Source organism: Zosterops lateralis (assembly GCF_965231275.1).
Source record: "Zosterops lateralis genome assembly, chromosome: 3".
In the NCBI taxonomy this organism is placed as follows: domain Eukaryota; kingdom Metazoa; phylum Chordata; class Aves; order Passeriformes; family Zosteropidae; genus Zosterops; species Zosterops lateralis.
Genome location: NC_139764.1, coordinates 57721204 through 57734450, shown reverse-complemented (window position 1 = coordinate 57734450; position 13247 = coordinate 57721204). Strand labels below are relative to the sequence as shown.

The following is a 13247-nucleotide window of genomic DNA, read 5'->3' as shown; positions in this document are numbered from 1 at the left end:
AAGTTTGGCATCATACAAGTGTAAATTTCTAATTCCAACATCACTTCTTTGATTTGCACCAACTGAAGTAAGAGGCAGAACTGGAACAAGGTGCAAAGATGGAGTAAGGAAAATTTTTGAATAATTGATTTGAACACAATGTTAAATGTTTGTTTATACCTATTGGTAACTTACAAAATAAATTGTATTTTCTGTGTTATACTTCCTTGATGAGTAATAATTTGCTCTTATATCCTGAGTTACATGCATTTATGTTAAATTAAAATCATTATCAAGAGATGTGCATCAAAATTAGACCCAAAATTTGGTTTTCTTTTTCTGATGAATTCCATTTCTTGGGAGATAATAAAAGTTTGTAATAAAGAGATTGTTGGATTTTTCTCAGCAGTAGCTGGTCATTGCTGCTGTAGGTGATACTGTAGGGGCAGCACTGCCATGCAACTACAACACACATATTCCAATGTTTTCAGATCACTAATTCTGCCATAGCAATGGGAGGCAAGGTGCCACATTCTGAGTCCATGAAAGTGACACCATGGATATGAGTCAAACTAGATCCTTTTTTAGAGGTTATACGTTCCTGTCTATTTTAACAGTTAGTACTAAGAAAAGATTTTTTTTGTGTGGTTTTTTTTTTTTTTTTTTTTTTTTTTTTTTTTTTTTTTTTTCTTTCTGGCCACAAGGTAGAGTATTTTATTCACTTACTCTGTTTAAATTGAAGTCCGTCAATGTCAATAAAAAGTGGATGTGCCTGGGAGGGTAACAGCTCTGCAAAGGGCTGAATCATATTTTTAAACAGAATCCTTATTCCAGCATAAAGAGAAAACTTCAAGCATGCTATTAAAGAACACTAGTAACTGGATGCCTCTATATTATACAATGTGCATAAAAAAGCCAGTTAAAATAATGCCCTTAAAACCAATACGGTTCCATTAAAAGGCTTGACTTAAAGTGCCAAAACACTGATTTGCCTTGAAGACTGTTCATTTACACTGAGCAGACATTAGGAGAATGAACTGTTGTACCATTGCTGTTCTCAGGAGACAACATGACTGTGTTAAATACTGCAGACTGGTTGCTGAGTTGCAGTACTCCCTCCTCTGCAACAAGTATGAGAGACCCTGGTACAGTGCATGCGTGTGTGGTGTGTCTCCATGACTGCTGTGTGACATCCCTCCCTTTGCTCCGGTGTTTTCTTGTCCAGTTTTAACATTCTCATGTGGTCCCCCTCACCCCGAGCATTTTTTTCCCTACCCTTTCTCAAGAGCTTTTCCCACAGCCAGAAAACTGTTAGGAAGTTACAGCAAGTAGTTATCTTACAATGCTTTGGAAGTAATTTGATGAGCAAGGAGAATTTAACCCACTTATAATTAGCTTAGCTGTCTACATGCTCTGAGTGACTGGGATTGTCTCATGGTGTTCAGCATTGCTGGGAATTGCCAGTAGGCAGCATTGGTGGAAATCGGACCAATGGAATTTTGACAGAATGCCCATTTGCTTTTCTTTTGTTTTTAAGTAGATTGATTACCTTGCATGATTGTAGATTGATTACATTGCATGATTACCTGAGCACAAATCAAAGTTGACAGTATTGTTCTTACTCCTACTAAGACTTTCATTATTAATCAAAGCTTATGTCTAATGTGTTGCCACATGTAACGTGCCACTTTAGAAAATTTTGGCCAAATTTTCCAAGCGGTTGTTTTCATTTATGAGTTTCCTGACATGTATTATTAATTGTCATAAGTTGTAAGGATTAATGATAACTCTATATGTGACATCATTGCAGTACATCTGGAATTAATCATAGGTGTAAACATGGATCACCATGTCATGAGTCATTGTAAAGGTGCTTAAGTTGTGCGGGTTTGCACTAAAGTTAGGAAGATTTCAAAAACTTGCCCTTTTAAAAAAAATCTGTCAGAATTAGCTTGCCATTTGTAAAACACATATGCAAAGAAGATTTACAAAAAAAAAAAGTTGACTTGAGCACAAAAGATCATTTGCACTAGAATAAGTTTTTCCATGTGAATGCTCCTGCTCAAATACAAGATTTTAATTTTAAGGAAGACTGAGATGACTTGGTCTGTCACCTCATTTAACTGTTCAGTATGCTCAGGTAAATGTGGAAGGTAACAATTTAAATACTTATTATTAGTAGTGAGGAAATATGTGTTATTTGTATTAAATCTGATTTTCCATAGGCAATAGAATGTTTAGACTTGTGCTTCTGGTTGAATATATTCCCAGAAAATCTCTTAAGGCTTGCTAAAAGAAAGAGGAAAATCATTCCTATGACAAGCTGTGTGATTTATTGTTTTACATGAGCTTTTAAAATCAGATTTGTTTCCTGTAACTTCTGTTGCACTTGCTTGTCCTCCTTCAGCGTAGTATTACCACCTCTTGCCCCTAAAACTTTGCATTCATTTTCAGTCCTTAACATAGAGGAATGCTTCAGAGAAAATAAAAAAAGGGTCAACAGAGTAGCAGTCATTTTGATCTCCTAAGTCCTTTCATCAAGGTATATTGTAGAAGCTGTTGCTTGTTGGGAGCTGTATTCTGAGTTAGCCTCAAAATAACAAAGTTTGGATGAGATCCCTGGAGGTCATTTGGACCAAGCACTGCTCAGAGCAGAGCCAACTTTGCTGTTAGATTGTGTCACTCAAGGCAGCATTGAATTTTCCTCCTACATCTAATTGGATTTTTCCCTTAGTGCATCTGGTATCTGTTCCCACCTGTTTGTTTCCCAGGGCACCTTTCAAGGTGAGTGTGTCTCTGTTCTTTGTCATCTTTGCACCTTCCCATTAGATAGCTGCAGGCAGCAATTAGCTCTCCCCTCAGCCTCCTCTTCCTAGGATAGAACAAGCCCAGCTTCTTGTGTCTCCTCGTACATCACATGCCCCAGCACCTGGTGATGTTGGTAGCTCTACTCTGTCACTGTGTCGTCATGGTCTAAGCCCAGTTGGCAACTAAGCAGCACACAGCTGCTTGTGCTATCCTGGCTGAGAGCAGAACATGGACAGCCTTCACTGCTAGCAGCACTCAAATGCATTTCCAGCTTGAGATTGCTTTTCATTTTGTTTTCACTCTCTCAATACGTTAAACAAAAAGCAACAAAAAAAAAATTAGTTCTCTTGAACTGATGTTAGAATATTTTGTTTTTCCTAAATTAGCTTTGTGCTTTTTCCCCTCTTTATTTAATGACATACAACATAAAGAAAAATAGGTCATAGTCAAAATCTCTAGCTACACTGTGGAAGGACCTTGATGAATCCCTTATAAAATCTGAATGCAAAAAGCTAAAACTGTTTAAAATTAAGCACATATAAAACATTTTTTATAAGTATTTTCCAACAAAACTCAGTGCCAATATAATGTTTTTCCTCAAGGTAAGTACAGGAGAGAGTTTCTTTTGTTTTAGACTATTTGCTTGACATGGAAAGGAAAAAGATGGCAGTGCAGTGCAACTGGCATTAACCAGAACTGAATACAATTCTAAAGTAAACATTTCAATTCATGACTGAAGTTTTTGTTAAATATAACAGTTAAACACATACTGTCTTCTTGGATGCAGTACTGAACATTTGTAGCTCACTATGGACAGTAGTGAAATACCTTCTTGAACAGAAAGAGATAAAGGTACTAAAAAGTACTTTTTTTCATGTAGGTAGATGCCCAGATTTTGCAGAAGTACATTGTGGCATCTGTATGTAGTAATCAGCAAATAAATTAGATACTTTTGATACTTCAGGATGTTTCACATGACTGAGAGGTTTAGTGGAGGCCATAATTTTGTGACAAGTGACCCTTGACCTTTTTCTTGGTATGTGTTTTATTGATATGATGAAAATAAAATCACATCCTTCTCAAATAGTTATAGAAATGGGAATGACTGATTACTCTATTACTCTTAAGAAATATTTTTTTTCATTTTGGGTTGTTCTTGTCACAGCTTTTTTTTTTTTTTTTTTTTTAATTAAAAGATAATAGCTCTCGAAAAGGAGGAGCGCACAACAGCTTGAAAAAATGTGGCTAAAATTCTTCTCTAATGATTACATATTGAATTAATATCCTGCTACTTGCAGGGAGACTATTTGGACGTGGCAGTTTTATGAAAGAAAAACAATAATGAAGTTTACATTCAAAAGACACACATTCAAAAATTTGCTACTCTCAACAGTAAATGGAAAGATACAACTGTATGACTGAAACCAGAAGGTTTTGTTGTTTTGTTTGGCACTGGTGCACAGGTAATGCTGCAGGGCAGTCTACCAGTCACAGTGACAAATGCATCCAAATTTATCCCACTTGATCCAAACAGGTATCCCTCTGATTTCAGTGTGGGTCACTTGTACAGCTGTAGGCATCAGCAGCATCCCATGTGACTTCCTGAATTAAGATCCATTAGGCAATGTGACTGGAAATGGGATGTGATTTTGTAGGAGAGGTAACTCACACAGGGCTTGCCACAGGCAGCTTTACTGGTAGATGTGCAATTTCTAATGAACAACTCACGGTGCTCACAGACACATGGAAGAATAGCAGAATGCTATTGCTATTGCTTGTCTGTGTCAGGGAAAATATGGGTTGGATAGAAGGAAAACATTTTTCATTGAAAAAATAATAAAGTACTGGAATGGTCTGCCTAGAGAGGTGGTGGAGTCACCATCCCTGGATGTGTTTAAAAAAGACTGGATGTGGCACTTGGTACCATGGTTTAGTTGAGGTGTTAAGGCATGGGTTGGACTTGATGATCTTAAAGATCTCTTCCAACCTAGTGATTCTGCAATTCTGTATTAGGTCTGTAGGTATTTTTCCCATGAGGAAACTAAATCCTTTATGTAGCTAATGCACTGCCTTTCCCACTGTGGACTGTATGAGGGATAGTGAACTTGAGGGCAGCTCAGGCCATCCTTGGGCTCAATCAACCTCTGGAAGTACCTCTCTCTCTCAGCTAAACATAAAGGGAGACTAGTAGGCACCTTTTATACGCTTGATTTAGGTGACTTGAATCTGAGCCACAGTTTTTAAATACATTGCCAGCTCAGAACATGAAATTCCCCCCTTTCCCATACTGTTGCCAGCACAGTCAAACGTGGTCACAGTGATGTTGACAGATGAGAGCTTTGGGCAGCTTAGCTGAGGCCTCTCAGAGGCGTCAGGTAACCAGCTGGCAGAGAACGCCTTTCCTTGGCCTATGTTAGACCTGCTGGGGGGCTCTGCCAGCCTGGCTGTCACAGCAAAGGCTTCTTCACAAATCCCAGGCTGTGCTGTAGGAATTTGGATACCTGGCATGCAGCTGTGGTAGTTGCTTGTGCAGGTTGTCATTGTCTCTTCACTCTGTGTCTCTGGGCACCAACCTGTGATATCCATAAGCATGTGGTGAATGTCCATGCCCATCTCTAACTGACCTTCATGAAGAAATTGAGTTTGTGTGTTGAAGCTTCCACATTTGCCAGTCAGACAGTTGATAGGAGCTGCTGTTCTCTATTCTCTGCTGCTGTTTCTTACCATATCAATTGGATGAGTGGTTCCCAAATTCCATTGCAAAAGTTCATGCGAAATGTTGTGTCCAGGTAACATGTTAAATTACAAAACTTGTATTGCTTCTGTTGTGCTTTTTGGGCTTTCAGGTACAGTTTGGATGGTAAGGCTGCATGATGATCCCTAAGAAATAAATTTGAGTTCAGAGTAGACCAAACAGTTTGGTAACCTCTGAGTAAGAAGCTGACTTGTCCTGTCTGTCATTTGTGTCCTACTCTAGTTCTTTGGCTTTTTTTTCTTTCAAACTTCTCTCTTCAGCTGTGGAAATTTGATTTCTGGTGACCTAGCTCAAAAAGCCCCCTACAGACTGTAGGGAAAGGCAACATGCTGGCACTTTGCAAGTAATTTGCTTCTGTATTAGCATGAAACCATACTATAATTGGTTTACTTGTCAGGCAAAACTATTTTTTTTCATGTGCTACGTTCCTTGACAGCTAATGTTTCCTTCCTCTGTGCTACTCTTAGGGAATTGTTAGAATCAATTAGATTTAGGTTGAAATCTCCCCAGAAGATATTCCAGTTGCTAAAAACGATAGCTGGATGAGTGCACAGATACAGAGCTGTGTAGATAAATGGGCATTCCTGTCAGATTCCTGGTGATTGTCCCAGTGTGGTGCTGGAGTGAAGGTTGAAGCTGTTGCACGTGTGCTTGTTTGAGCTGGGCTACCACTAGTGAGACTGGCATGGGGACTCCAGAACAAATCTAGAAGTAAAATCTCATGTCTGCTTATTCTTCTATGTAGTGTCTCTTCTTGCAGTCAAAACAGAACCCATGAACAACAGTGAAACAGCAACAACAACTGGAGATGCATCGCTTGACACTTTTACTGGGTCAGGTAAAGCCATAATAAAATGACGTTTTGTTAGAAACACATTAATGCAGGATTTAATAACCATCACTAATGAACATTTGCATGGAAGCAATCTTTACAAAGCTTCTATAAAATATTATAGTATCTTATACTTAATAATAATAGTTTTTTCATTTTTGTAAATTCAATTCAGCAATTTACATGATGTAAATATGAGATGAGATATTAAATTTATTAAATATCATGAGATGTGATATTAAAGAATGCCTAATAATGTTGCCTATGACCACTGCTGTTTGCAAAAGTCTCAAAATAATGCTAATATTGTGGCACTTTTTTCTCAGCATTAGTCTTTTATAATATTAGAAAAAAAAAAGGGATTGTATTTGCATCAGCCATGCTAATTTGAGCAGTTTTAAATCTCAAGGTTTATACTTCAGTGCTAATCCTTTTACTCCTATTAGCAGTGGCTTAGTTTAAACACTGACCAGGTTGCTGTGTTAGTCTCTTTCCACTGAGGTGAGCTACTTTCTTTCCAAGAAAATAGTTTTACTTTAAATAATCATAGGCTTCAATTACTTCTCAAAAAATTCAAACAGTGGTTTAAGTAGATCCCTATAAATTCTTAAAATGTGATGAGCTGTGAAAAAGTACAGATAATCAGCCTTTTAATCATTAAGTTGAATCCTGTTAATAAAAAGGAGAGGAGGGAGAATAAGTTTTGCATCTGGAAATACCAGTTCAGTAACGTCCTGACTGAAATGTCACCAAAGTCACGAATCTCCACTCTACACTGATGCTACTATTACTTTGGTAGACTTAAGTAGTCAAGCCCTATTTAAAATATTCTGGAAATCACAATGTTTTTGTGTAATTAATTTTTTTTAATCAGGTTTTGGAATTGTCTTTTAGCCATCAGTTAAACCCAAAAGTTGATTATTAAGAAAAGTATTTATAATTAATTTAAGGCCTGAAGAAAAGGTATTTTGTGAGACTTAAAGTGCTTACTGTTTCTGATTAGAAAAATGAAAACATTGTCTTTATTATAATTATACTACGAGGAACCTCAGCTTAAAGCCTAAAACATTCCATTAAAAATTAAATAGTCTGGGCTAAAATTTAGCTTTTCTTTTTCATTCTGTTTTTACTCAATGTTAAAATTTTATTAGTAATGATTACAAATCGTAAAATATCCAACTCTATATATGATGTTTTTCATTGTTGGTGAAGTTTTATCAGCTTCTACCATATATTTAAAGCAGCTGAGTTGTATTCTGTGGCTAAGGCAACGTTGGAGTACCAAGAACAGCAGCCTTCAGCTCAGGTTTAGATAACTAAGTAACAGCTTGATTTCCCCAGGTGCCACTCACCCGTCAGCTTCCACTGACTTCAAAAGAAGTCTTGAGATCTCTACACTTTGGATGTTTGGAAAGTTGGTGCCTCAAAAAAAAAAAAAAAAAAAAAAAAAAAAAAAAAAAAAGGCAGGAATTTGAGCCTTGCACAGTCCTTTTTTTCCTGTTAGCCACCTGCGTACTCAAAAGAAATATGAACCTGATTCTCAATTTAGTGCACAAACTCAAGCATTAAATGAGTACAGTCATTCTCAGCGGAAAATCAATAGTCTGCCTGTCTGGGTGACGTGTAGTCTTCATCATCAGAGAGAGACGCAGAACTGCCCTGATAATGCACTCAGCCTTTCATAAAAATTGAATATGTTACTTTTGCGCCTGCGTTATACTTGTACTCCCAAATCAGACAATTTTTTTACTCTTACTTTATGGGAGAGGTACTAAAGAGCAGTAAAAACTCAGCAAAACCAGGATTTCTCTGATTTTTTAGCCTAAGTGGTTAGTTAGGAAGTTCAGTGGGTTGCTGTAGACAGTAAATACTGAGTAGTAGACAGATGTTGTTTCAAATGAGCCACCTGCAACTGAAAAATTGCAAAACAAAACCCAACAGTGAACAGTTTGTTTTTTCCTGAAAATTAGCAACATCCATGTGTTACTCCCAACTAAGGCAGTGTTGTGATGCCAGCACTTCTCTGTATTTTATGAAATGAGACATGGGTGAAAAGAGAACTGGTGCTGAGACACATTTGAGAGTCTGCCATGCAGAAATTCTCTCCTTCAAACACTCTACCCATTAAAATTGATTTCCCTGCTCCAAGGGCAGTGATCTGTCCTAGAAGTGAGCAGAAGGTTCAATAAGCTCTGTGGGGTGTACAGTAGTCATCTCTGTCCCTAGTGACCAGCAGTAAGTGATGGTCAAACAGATTATGTGAGGTATAGGGCAGGAGAGACAGATTAGACTTCACAGAAAATGGTGATTCTGCGAACTGTTGACTGAAAAGCTAAAAAGATAAAGCACATAGATCTCTTGAATTTAGAGTGCAGTTCCCCTGATGGCCTTGCCTTGGCTACTGGGGTTGGCAAGGTCCTGTTCAGGGCTGCAGCCCTTGTGTTGCAGTTCATGCTCATGTTTGTGCTGCAGAGCTGCCCCAGGAGAACCTGTGCCTCTGGGCATGGTTTAGCCAGGCGAGGAGTCACGTTGTGCACCCCCCTTCCTCCTCCTCCTTCTTCAAAGAGGAACAGGTGGTAATTAGTGTCCTCAGTTTGCAGCTCTGTGATTCTGCACCACACCCCCCTGGGGTGGGCATTCACAGGCCTGGGAGAGGTGCACAGCCCTTAACTGAGATTTTCATGCATTGAAATCTGTTGCAGCTGCTGTATGTAATACTGTATATATATTGCTTACAATAGTGGATTAATTTGAGAACTTTTTTTACCATTTTAGTGGAGTGGAGAGAGAGGTATTTGATGTTCTCATCATTTTTACTTAGTATTTATTACACACAGGATATAGAATACAGTTTGTAGATACAGAAAACAATTTCTGAAGGCTATAAAGATGAGGTTAGGGAATGTCATTGTTGTTTAACCTACATTTGGTTCCCTTGTGCATAGAGATTGTGATGTTGCTTAAATGAGGTCCTTTTAACCTAACCTTTTTGCATAGAATTTTCCAGATGTATAAGGAAAAAATACAAACCTCCAGCCCATATTAATATATTGAATCCAACACATGCTATTAAAACAGTTAATGGTAATTTAAATCCTTCACAACCACCTTGGCCAATTGAACTAAGACAGTAACTCCTGAGAGCTGGCTGTCAGCTTGCCCCTTCTGTGAAACAACAGTAATGGGAACTGGAGAGATCAAGGGTCTTATACCTGCCCTGAAGGGAATTCCTCTGGTAATTTAGAGTAGTGAAGTCTTCGGAATATTTGAGTTTTTCAGAGAATAAACAATTTTGGGAATTTTTAACATAAGCAACACAAATGAGCATTTAGCCACGTTCATATAATGCCTATATAAAGTGCCACAAAACCCACAGCAACCTGCCCGCACCATCTCCTCCACTGCCAGCAGTCCTCAGAGAAGGAAGACATTAGGAGGCTGTTCAGCAGCCAAAGCTTTAAAGTCTGATAACCCTTAGAATTAGCAGTTTCATCTGTGAGATAGATACAGATGTGGTCCACAGGCTCCACTCAGTCATAATGTTGTCTTATGATAGGACTTACACTCTGTGTCTCTCAAACATCTCACAGTCTAAAATGTAGTGGACAAATTGCAGGGACAAGCTACAGAGAAACAATGAAAAGAACAGATTTTTTAGTCTCGCCTCTTCCTTACAACTGGTAGTATCATCAGGGAAAATTGGGGACAAACCCAAGGAAATTTAAAACCAGACACATTCCAAAAGTGTTTTATTTTCTTGTCAGAATTTTAAAAACAATATGCAGAAAGAATAAAAAGGCAGGCAGGACAGTTTTTTGCTGAAAAGTATTAGGTTTTGATAGCTCCGGTGATTTAAAATAATAGTAATTAATTTTTTTGTAGTTACGTAGGATGGAGTGGCATGATAATGTGCTTTAACCAAACTGATTAATTGATTGAGCTCTCATTCTGCAAATGATCAGACTAAAAGTGGAGCAGTATGGCAAAAATGATCCGATAAGCCGATAATGGATCACAAAAGTTCCTTGCCCTGAGACCCACCAAGGTCACTCTGCTGCTATTGCTTGTCTCTAGAAAGGTCACAGAGCTACAACAGGGAAGACTAATTACTCATCAAGCTTTAAATAACCAAGAGCATTCCTTAGAATTCTATGAACCAGTTATGTTGATAGAAACAGCTACAGGTTTGTCTGACTCTGGGAATAGCTGCCTGCACGTGTAGTGGGTTGCTCTGTGGGTTGAGCCTAAACCGTGGAAAGGCATTCCCAAAAAAAAAAAAAAACTCAAAAACAATATCCACCCAAAATGAAATTTAGCAGATTTCCATCACAGGCAAACCCTCAATATCTTTTCAAACAGCAACTCTTTTATGAAATCTAATGGCACATGTTTTAAAAGTTATTATCCAATTCTTCTTTACTTTCAAGCCATACTTAACTGCACATTTTAAAAATAAGTTAATTGTTTTTCTTCTACTGTATTTTCCTTTAAAGTCCTACACATTCTAAATGCATTTAAACTATCTTTAAAAATATGAAGTTCTGTGTATGTTCAAAGCAATAGATCTGAGAGACGTTAATTAGGGCTGGATGTAGAAATGTATCATGTTTCATAAAATAGTTAGGAACCTAAACCTATTTGTCACTTATAAAATTCTGAATGTTCATTTCTACTACCATTATGAATAACTCAGGAAGAGGGTACACTTTGAAGTACAACTATGATTGATTAGACTAAAGAAATTCCAGTGCTTCATTGTGTACTACTTTAATCTTTTGAAAAGTGAATGAACAGCAGATGGCCTAATAAAGCCACTCTGTATGTTTGCCCAGTATGGATTTGCTCTGAAGGGATTGGTTCAACACTTTAGAGTACATATATTTGGAATACATCTGTCTTAGTCAAGACAGATGGCTAAAGGAAAGGGAAACTTCCAAACACTTGGAATTAATCCAGTGTGAGCACTGCTTCTGGATGAAATTTTAATGGGTTATGACTATTGTTCTGTTAGCTTTCTTGGAAGAATGAAACTGTGAATAGTACAGATATACGCTATTTGGATGGCTACTGAACAGGACTGTTTATGCATACTTTAAAATAAAAATGTTGTTGTTAGGGGTTATATTCTAATTGGCCTGTTTATAAATAGTGGTAGTTGCTTTTTAGTGCTCAATCTAGTATCTTCCATCACCTAACCTAACTAAAATTAGTCACAACCATATAAAAGATGCTTTTCCTATCCAGTATTAAAACTGAACTACTTGTTAATGTGAGACTATAAAGGTATGGATATGTTATTTCAATCCCATTAAATATGTTGAATCACAGTATTCTTTTTAACTACCCCTTTTAATACAACCTGCAGATTTGAAAGATCAACAGTGTGTGGATCACAGGTGATGTATGAAATAGATGCCTTTGCAGTATACTCAGAAATGTGTTAGTCAAGTTGAGAAAGAGTGACATACCCATGCTAACTGACCAGTTCTGCACAACAGTGAAAGATTTAAAGATTTGGAAGTTTTTAATTTTTTTTTTTTTTTTCAGATGTTGCAGTTCTGGTGACATCTGCTTCCTTGAAAAGCTGTTTATTTCAATGGGCTTCTCTGTTAATGTTGCTGCTTTAGTTCACACTGTGTGGCTGTGTAGGTCTCATGGTGTTTCTAACTTTGTTTTCTGTTTTGCAGTAATAACAAGTAGTGGCTACAGTCCCAGATCAGCGCACCAGTACTCTCCACAGATATATCCCTCCAAGTTAGTGTCTGCACCTCTTCTAGTCTTTTATAGACCTTGGCTCTGGGCAGTTTTGTGGTTTGTTGCAAACAAGTGTTCAGCAGGAGAAACAGAGAAAAAGGAAAATTCTTAAGCCACAGTACTGACTCTGGTACTGGCTCCCTCTCCAACTTGTTTTTTCTTTGTGTGTCTACAGAGTAAGATCCTGCTTTGTGCAATATTGCTGCACAAGAAACACCCTTGAATATCAGCACACAACAGAAGTCAAATAACCAGACTATTTTATTCTCAGACATCAGCATGTTAACAGTATGTGCAGGGAATATATAGAGATACATTTTGAAGAAGTCAGTTTATATATAGAAATCACAATTGCATGCACAAGTTGCATACTGGAGGGGGAGTAACCCTGTCCCTGACCCTTCCACAGCCAGCATTGCCAAACGCTTCCAAACATTCCACAATCATGAACCACCCTTTCCTTGTCCCTCTCCAATATCATAAGATTTAAAAATCAAATAAATTGGAATAGCTTTTAATCTTACTATTTTTAAGCCAACGGATGTTGTTAGAAATAGAAAATATCTTTGTGCTTTTTTGGGGGGGCGGAACTGACTCTTGGGTAATCACACAAATCCAGGAGTGGGAAATTTAGGAAGAAACACCAAAGATGTTTTATGAAACTGCTGCAGTTGGCAGTATATTAGTTTACATGTCCTGTGTTGTGTACAGGGTTCGTGACTCCAGTATGCCATCTGTTTGTTTCCAAGTATTTGATACAACTATCAGTGTGACTTCGGTATGGAGAAAACATTGACTCTAAAGATTCAAGAGCCAGTTAGGCTCTTCCAAGCTTTTCTTAACAAATTTGCATATATGATGGTAGCCAAAATTTATTAATACAGAAAGTAGGTGCCTGAAGTAAGAGCACTTAAAACAGGTTTTGGCAAACTATATTAGATATTTTGGCCAAATACATTACAAGGTTTAATAGAATTTTTAATCTACTGCTACAATTTTTTGGCATCTAAATTAATGAGTAATCCTTTTCTGATAGTAAATGCTGCCAACTGTACTGAATTAATTAGAAAGAAAAAAAAATTAAAAATTGGAATCTGAAATTTAGTCATGGTTTTTAAT

General features: G+C 37.5%; 1 protein-coding gene across 1 annotated transcript in view; it reads left to right on the top strand.

The window, feature by feature from the left end:
- Positions 1-13247, top strand: part of EYA4 (EYA transcriptional coactivator and phosphatase 4) — a 141994-nt gene that overhangs the window by 95838 nt on the left and 32909 nt on the right. Inside the window, exons 5-7 of the mRNA XM_083858202.1 lie at positions 1041-1109; positions 6288-6380; positions 12062-12128. Coding sequence (XP_083714328.1) covers positions 1041-1109; positions 6288-6380; positions 12062-12128 — 229 coding nt within the window. The remainder of the gene's footprint in view (positions 1-1040; positions 1110-6287; positions 6381-12061; positions 12129-13247) is intronic.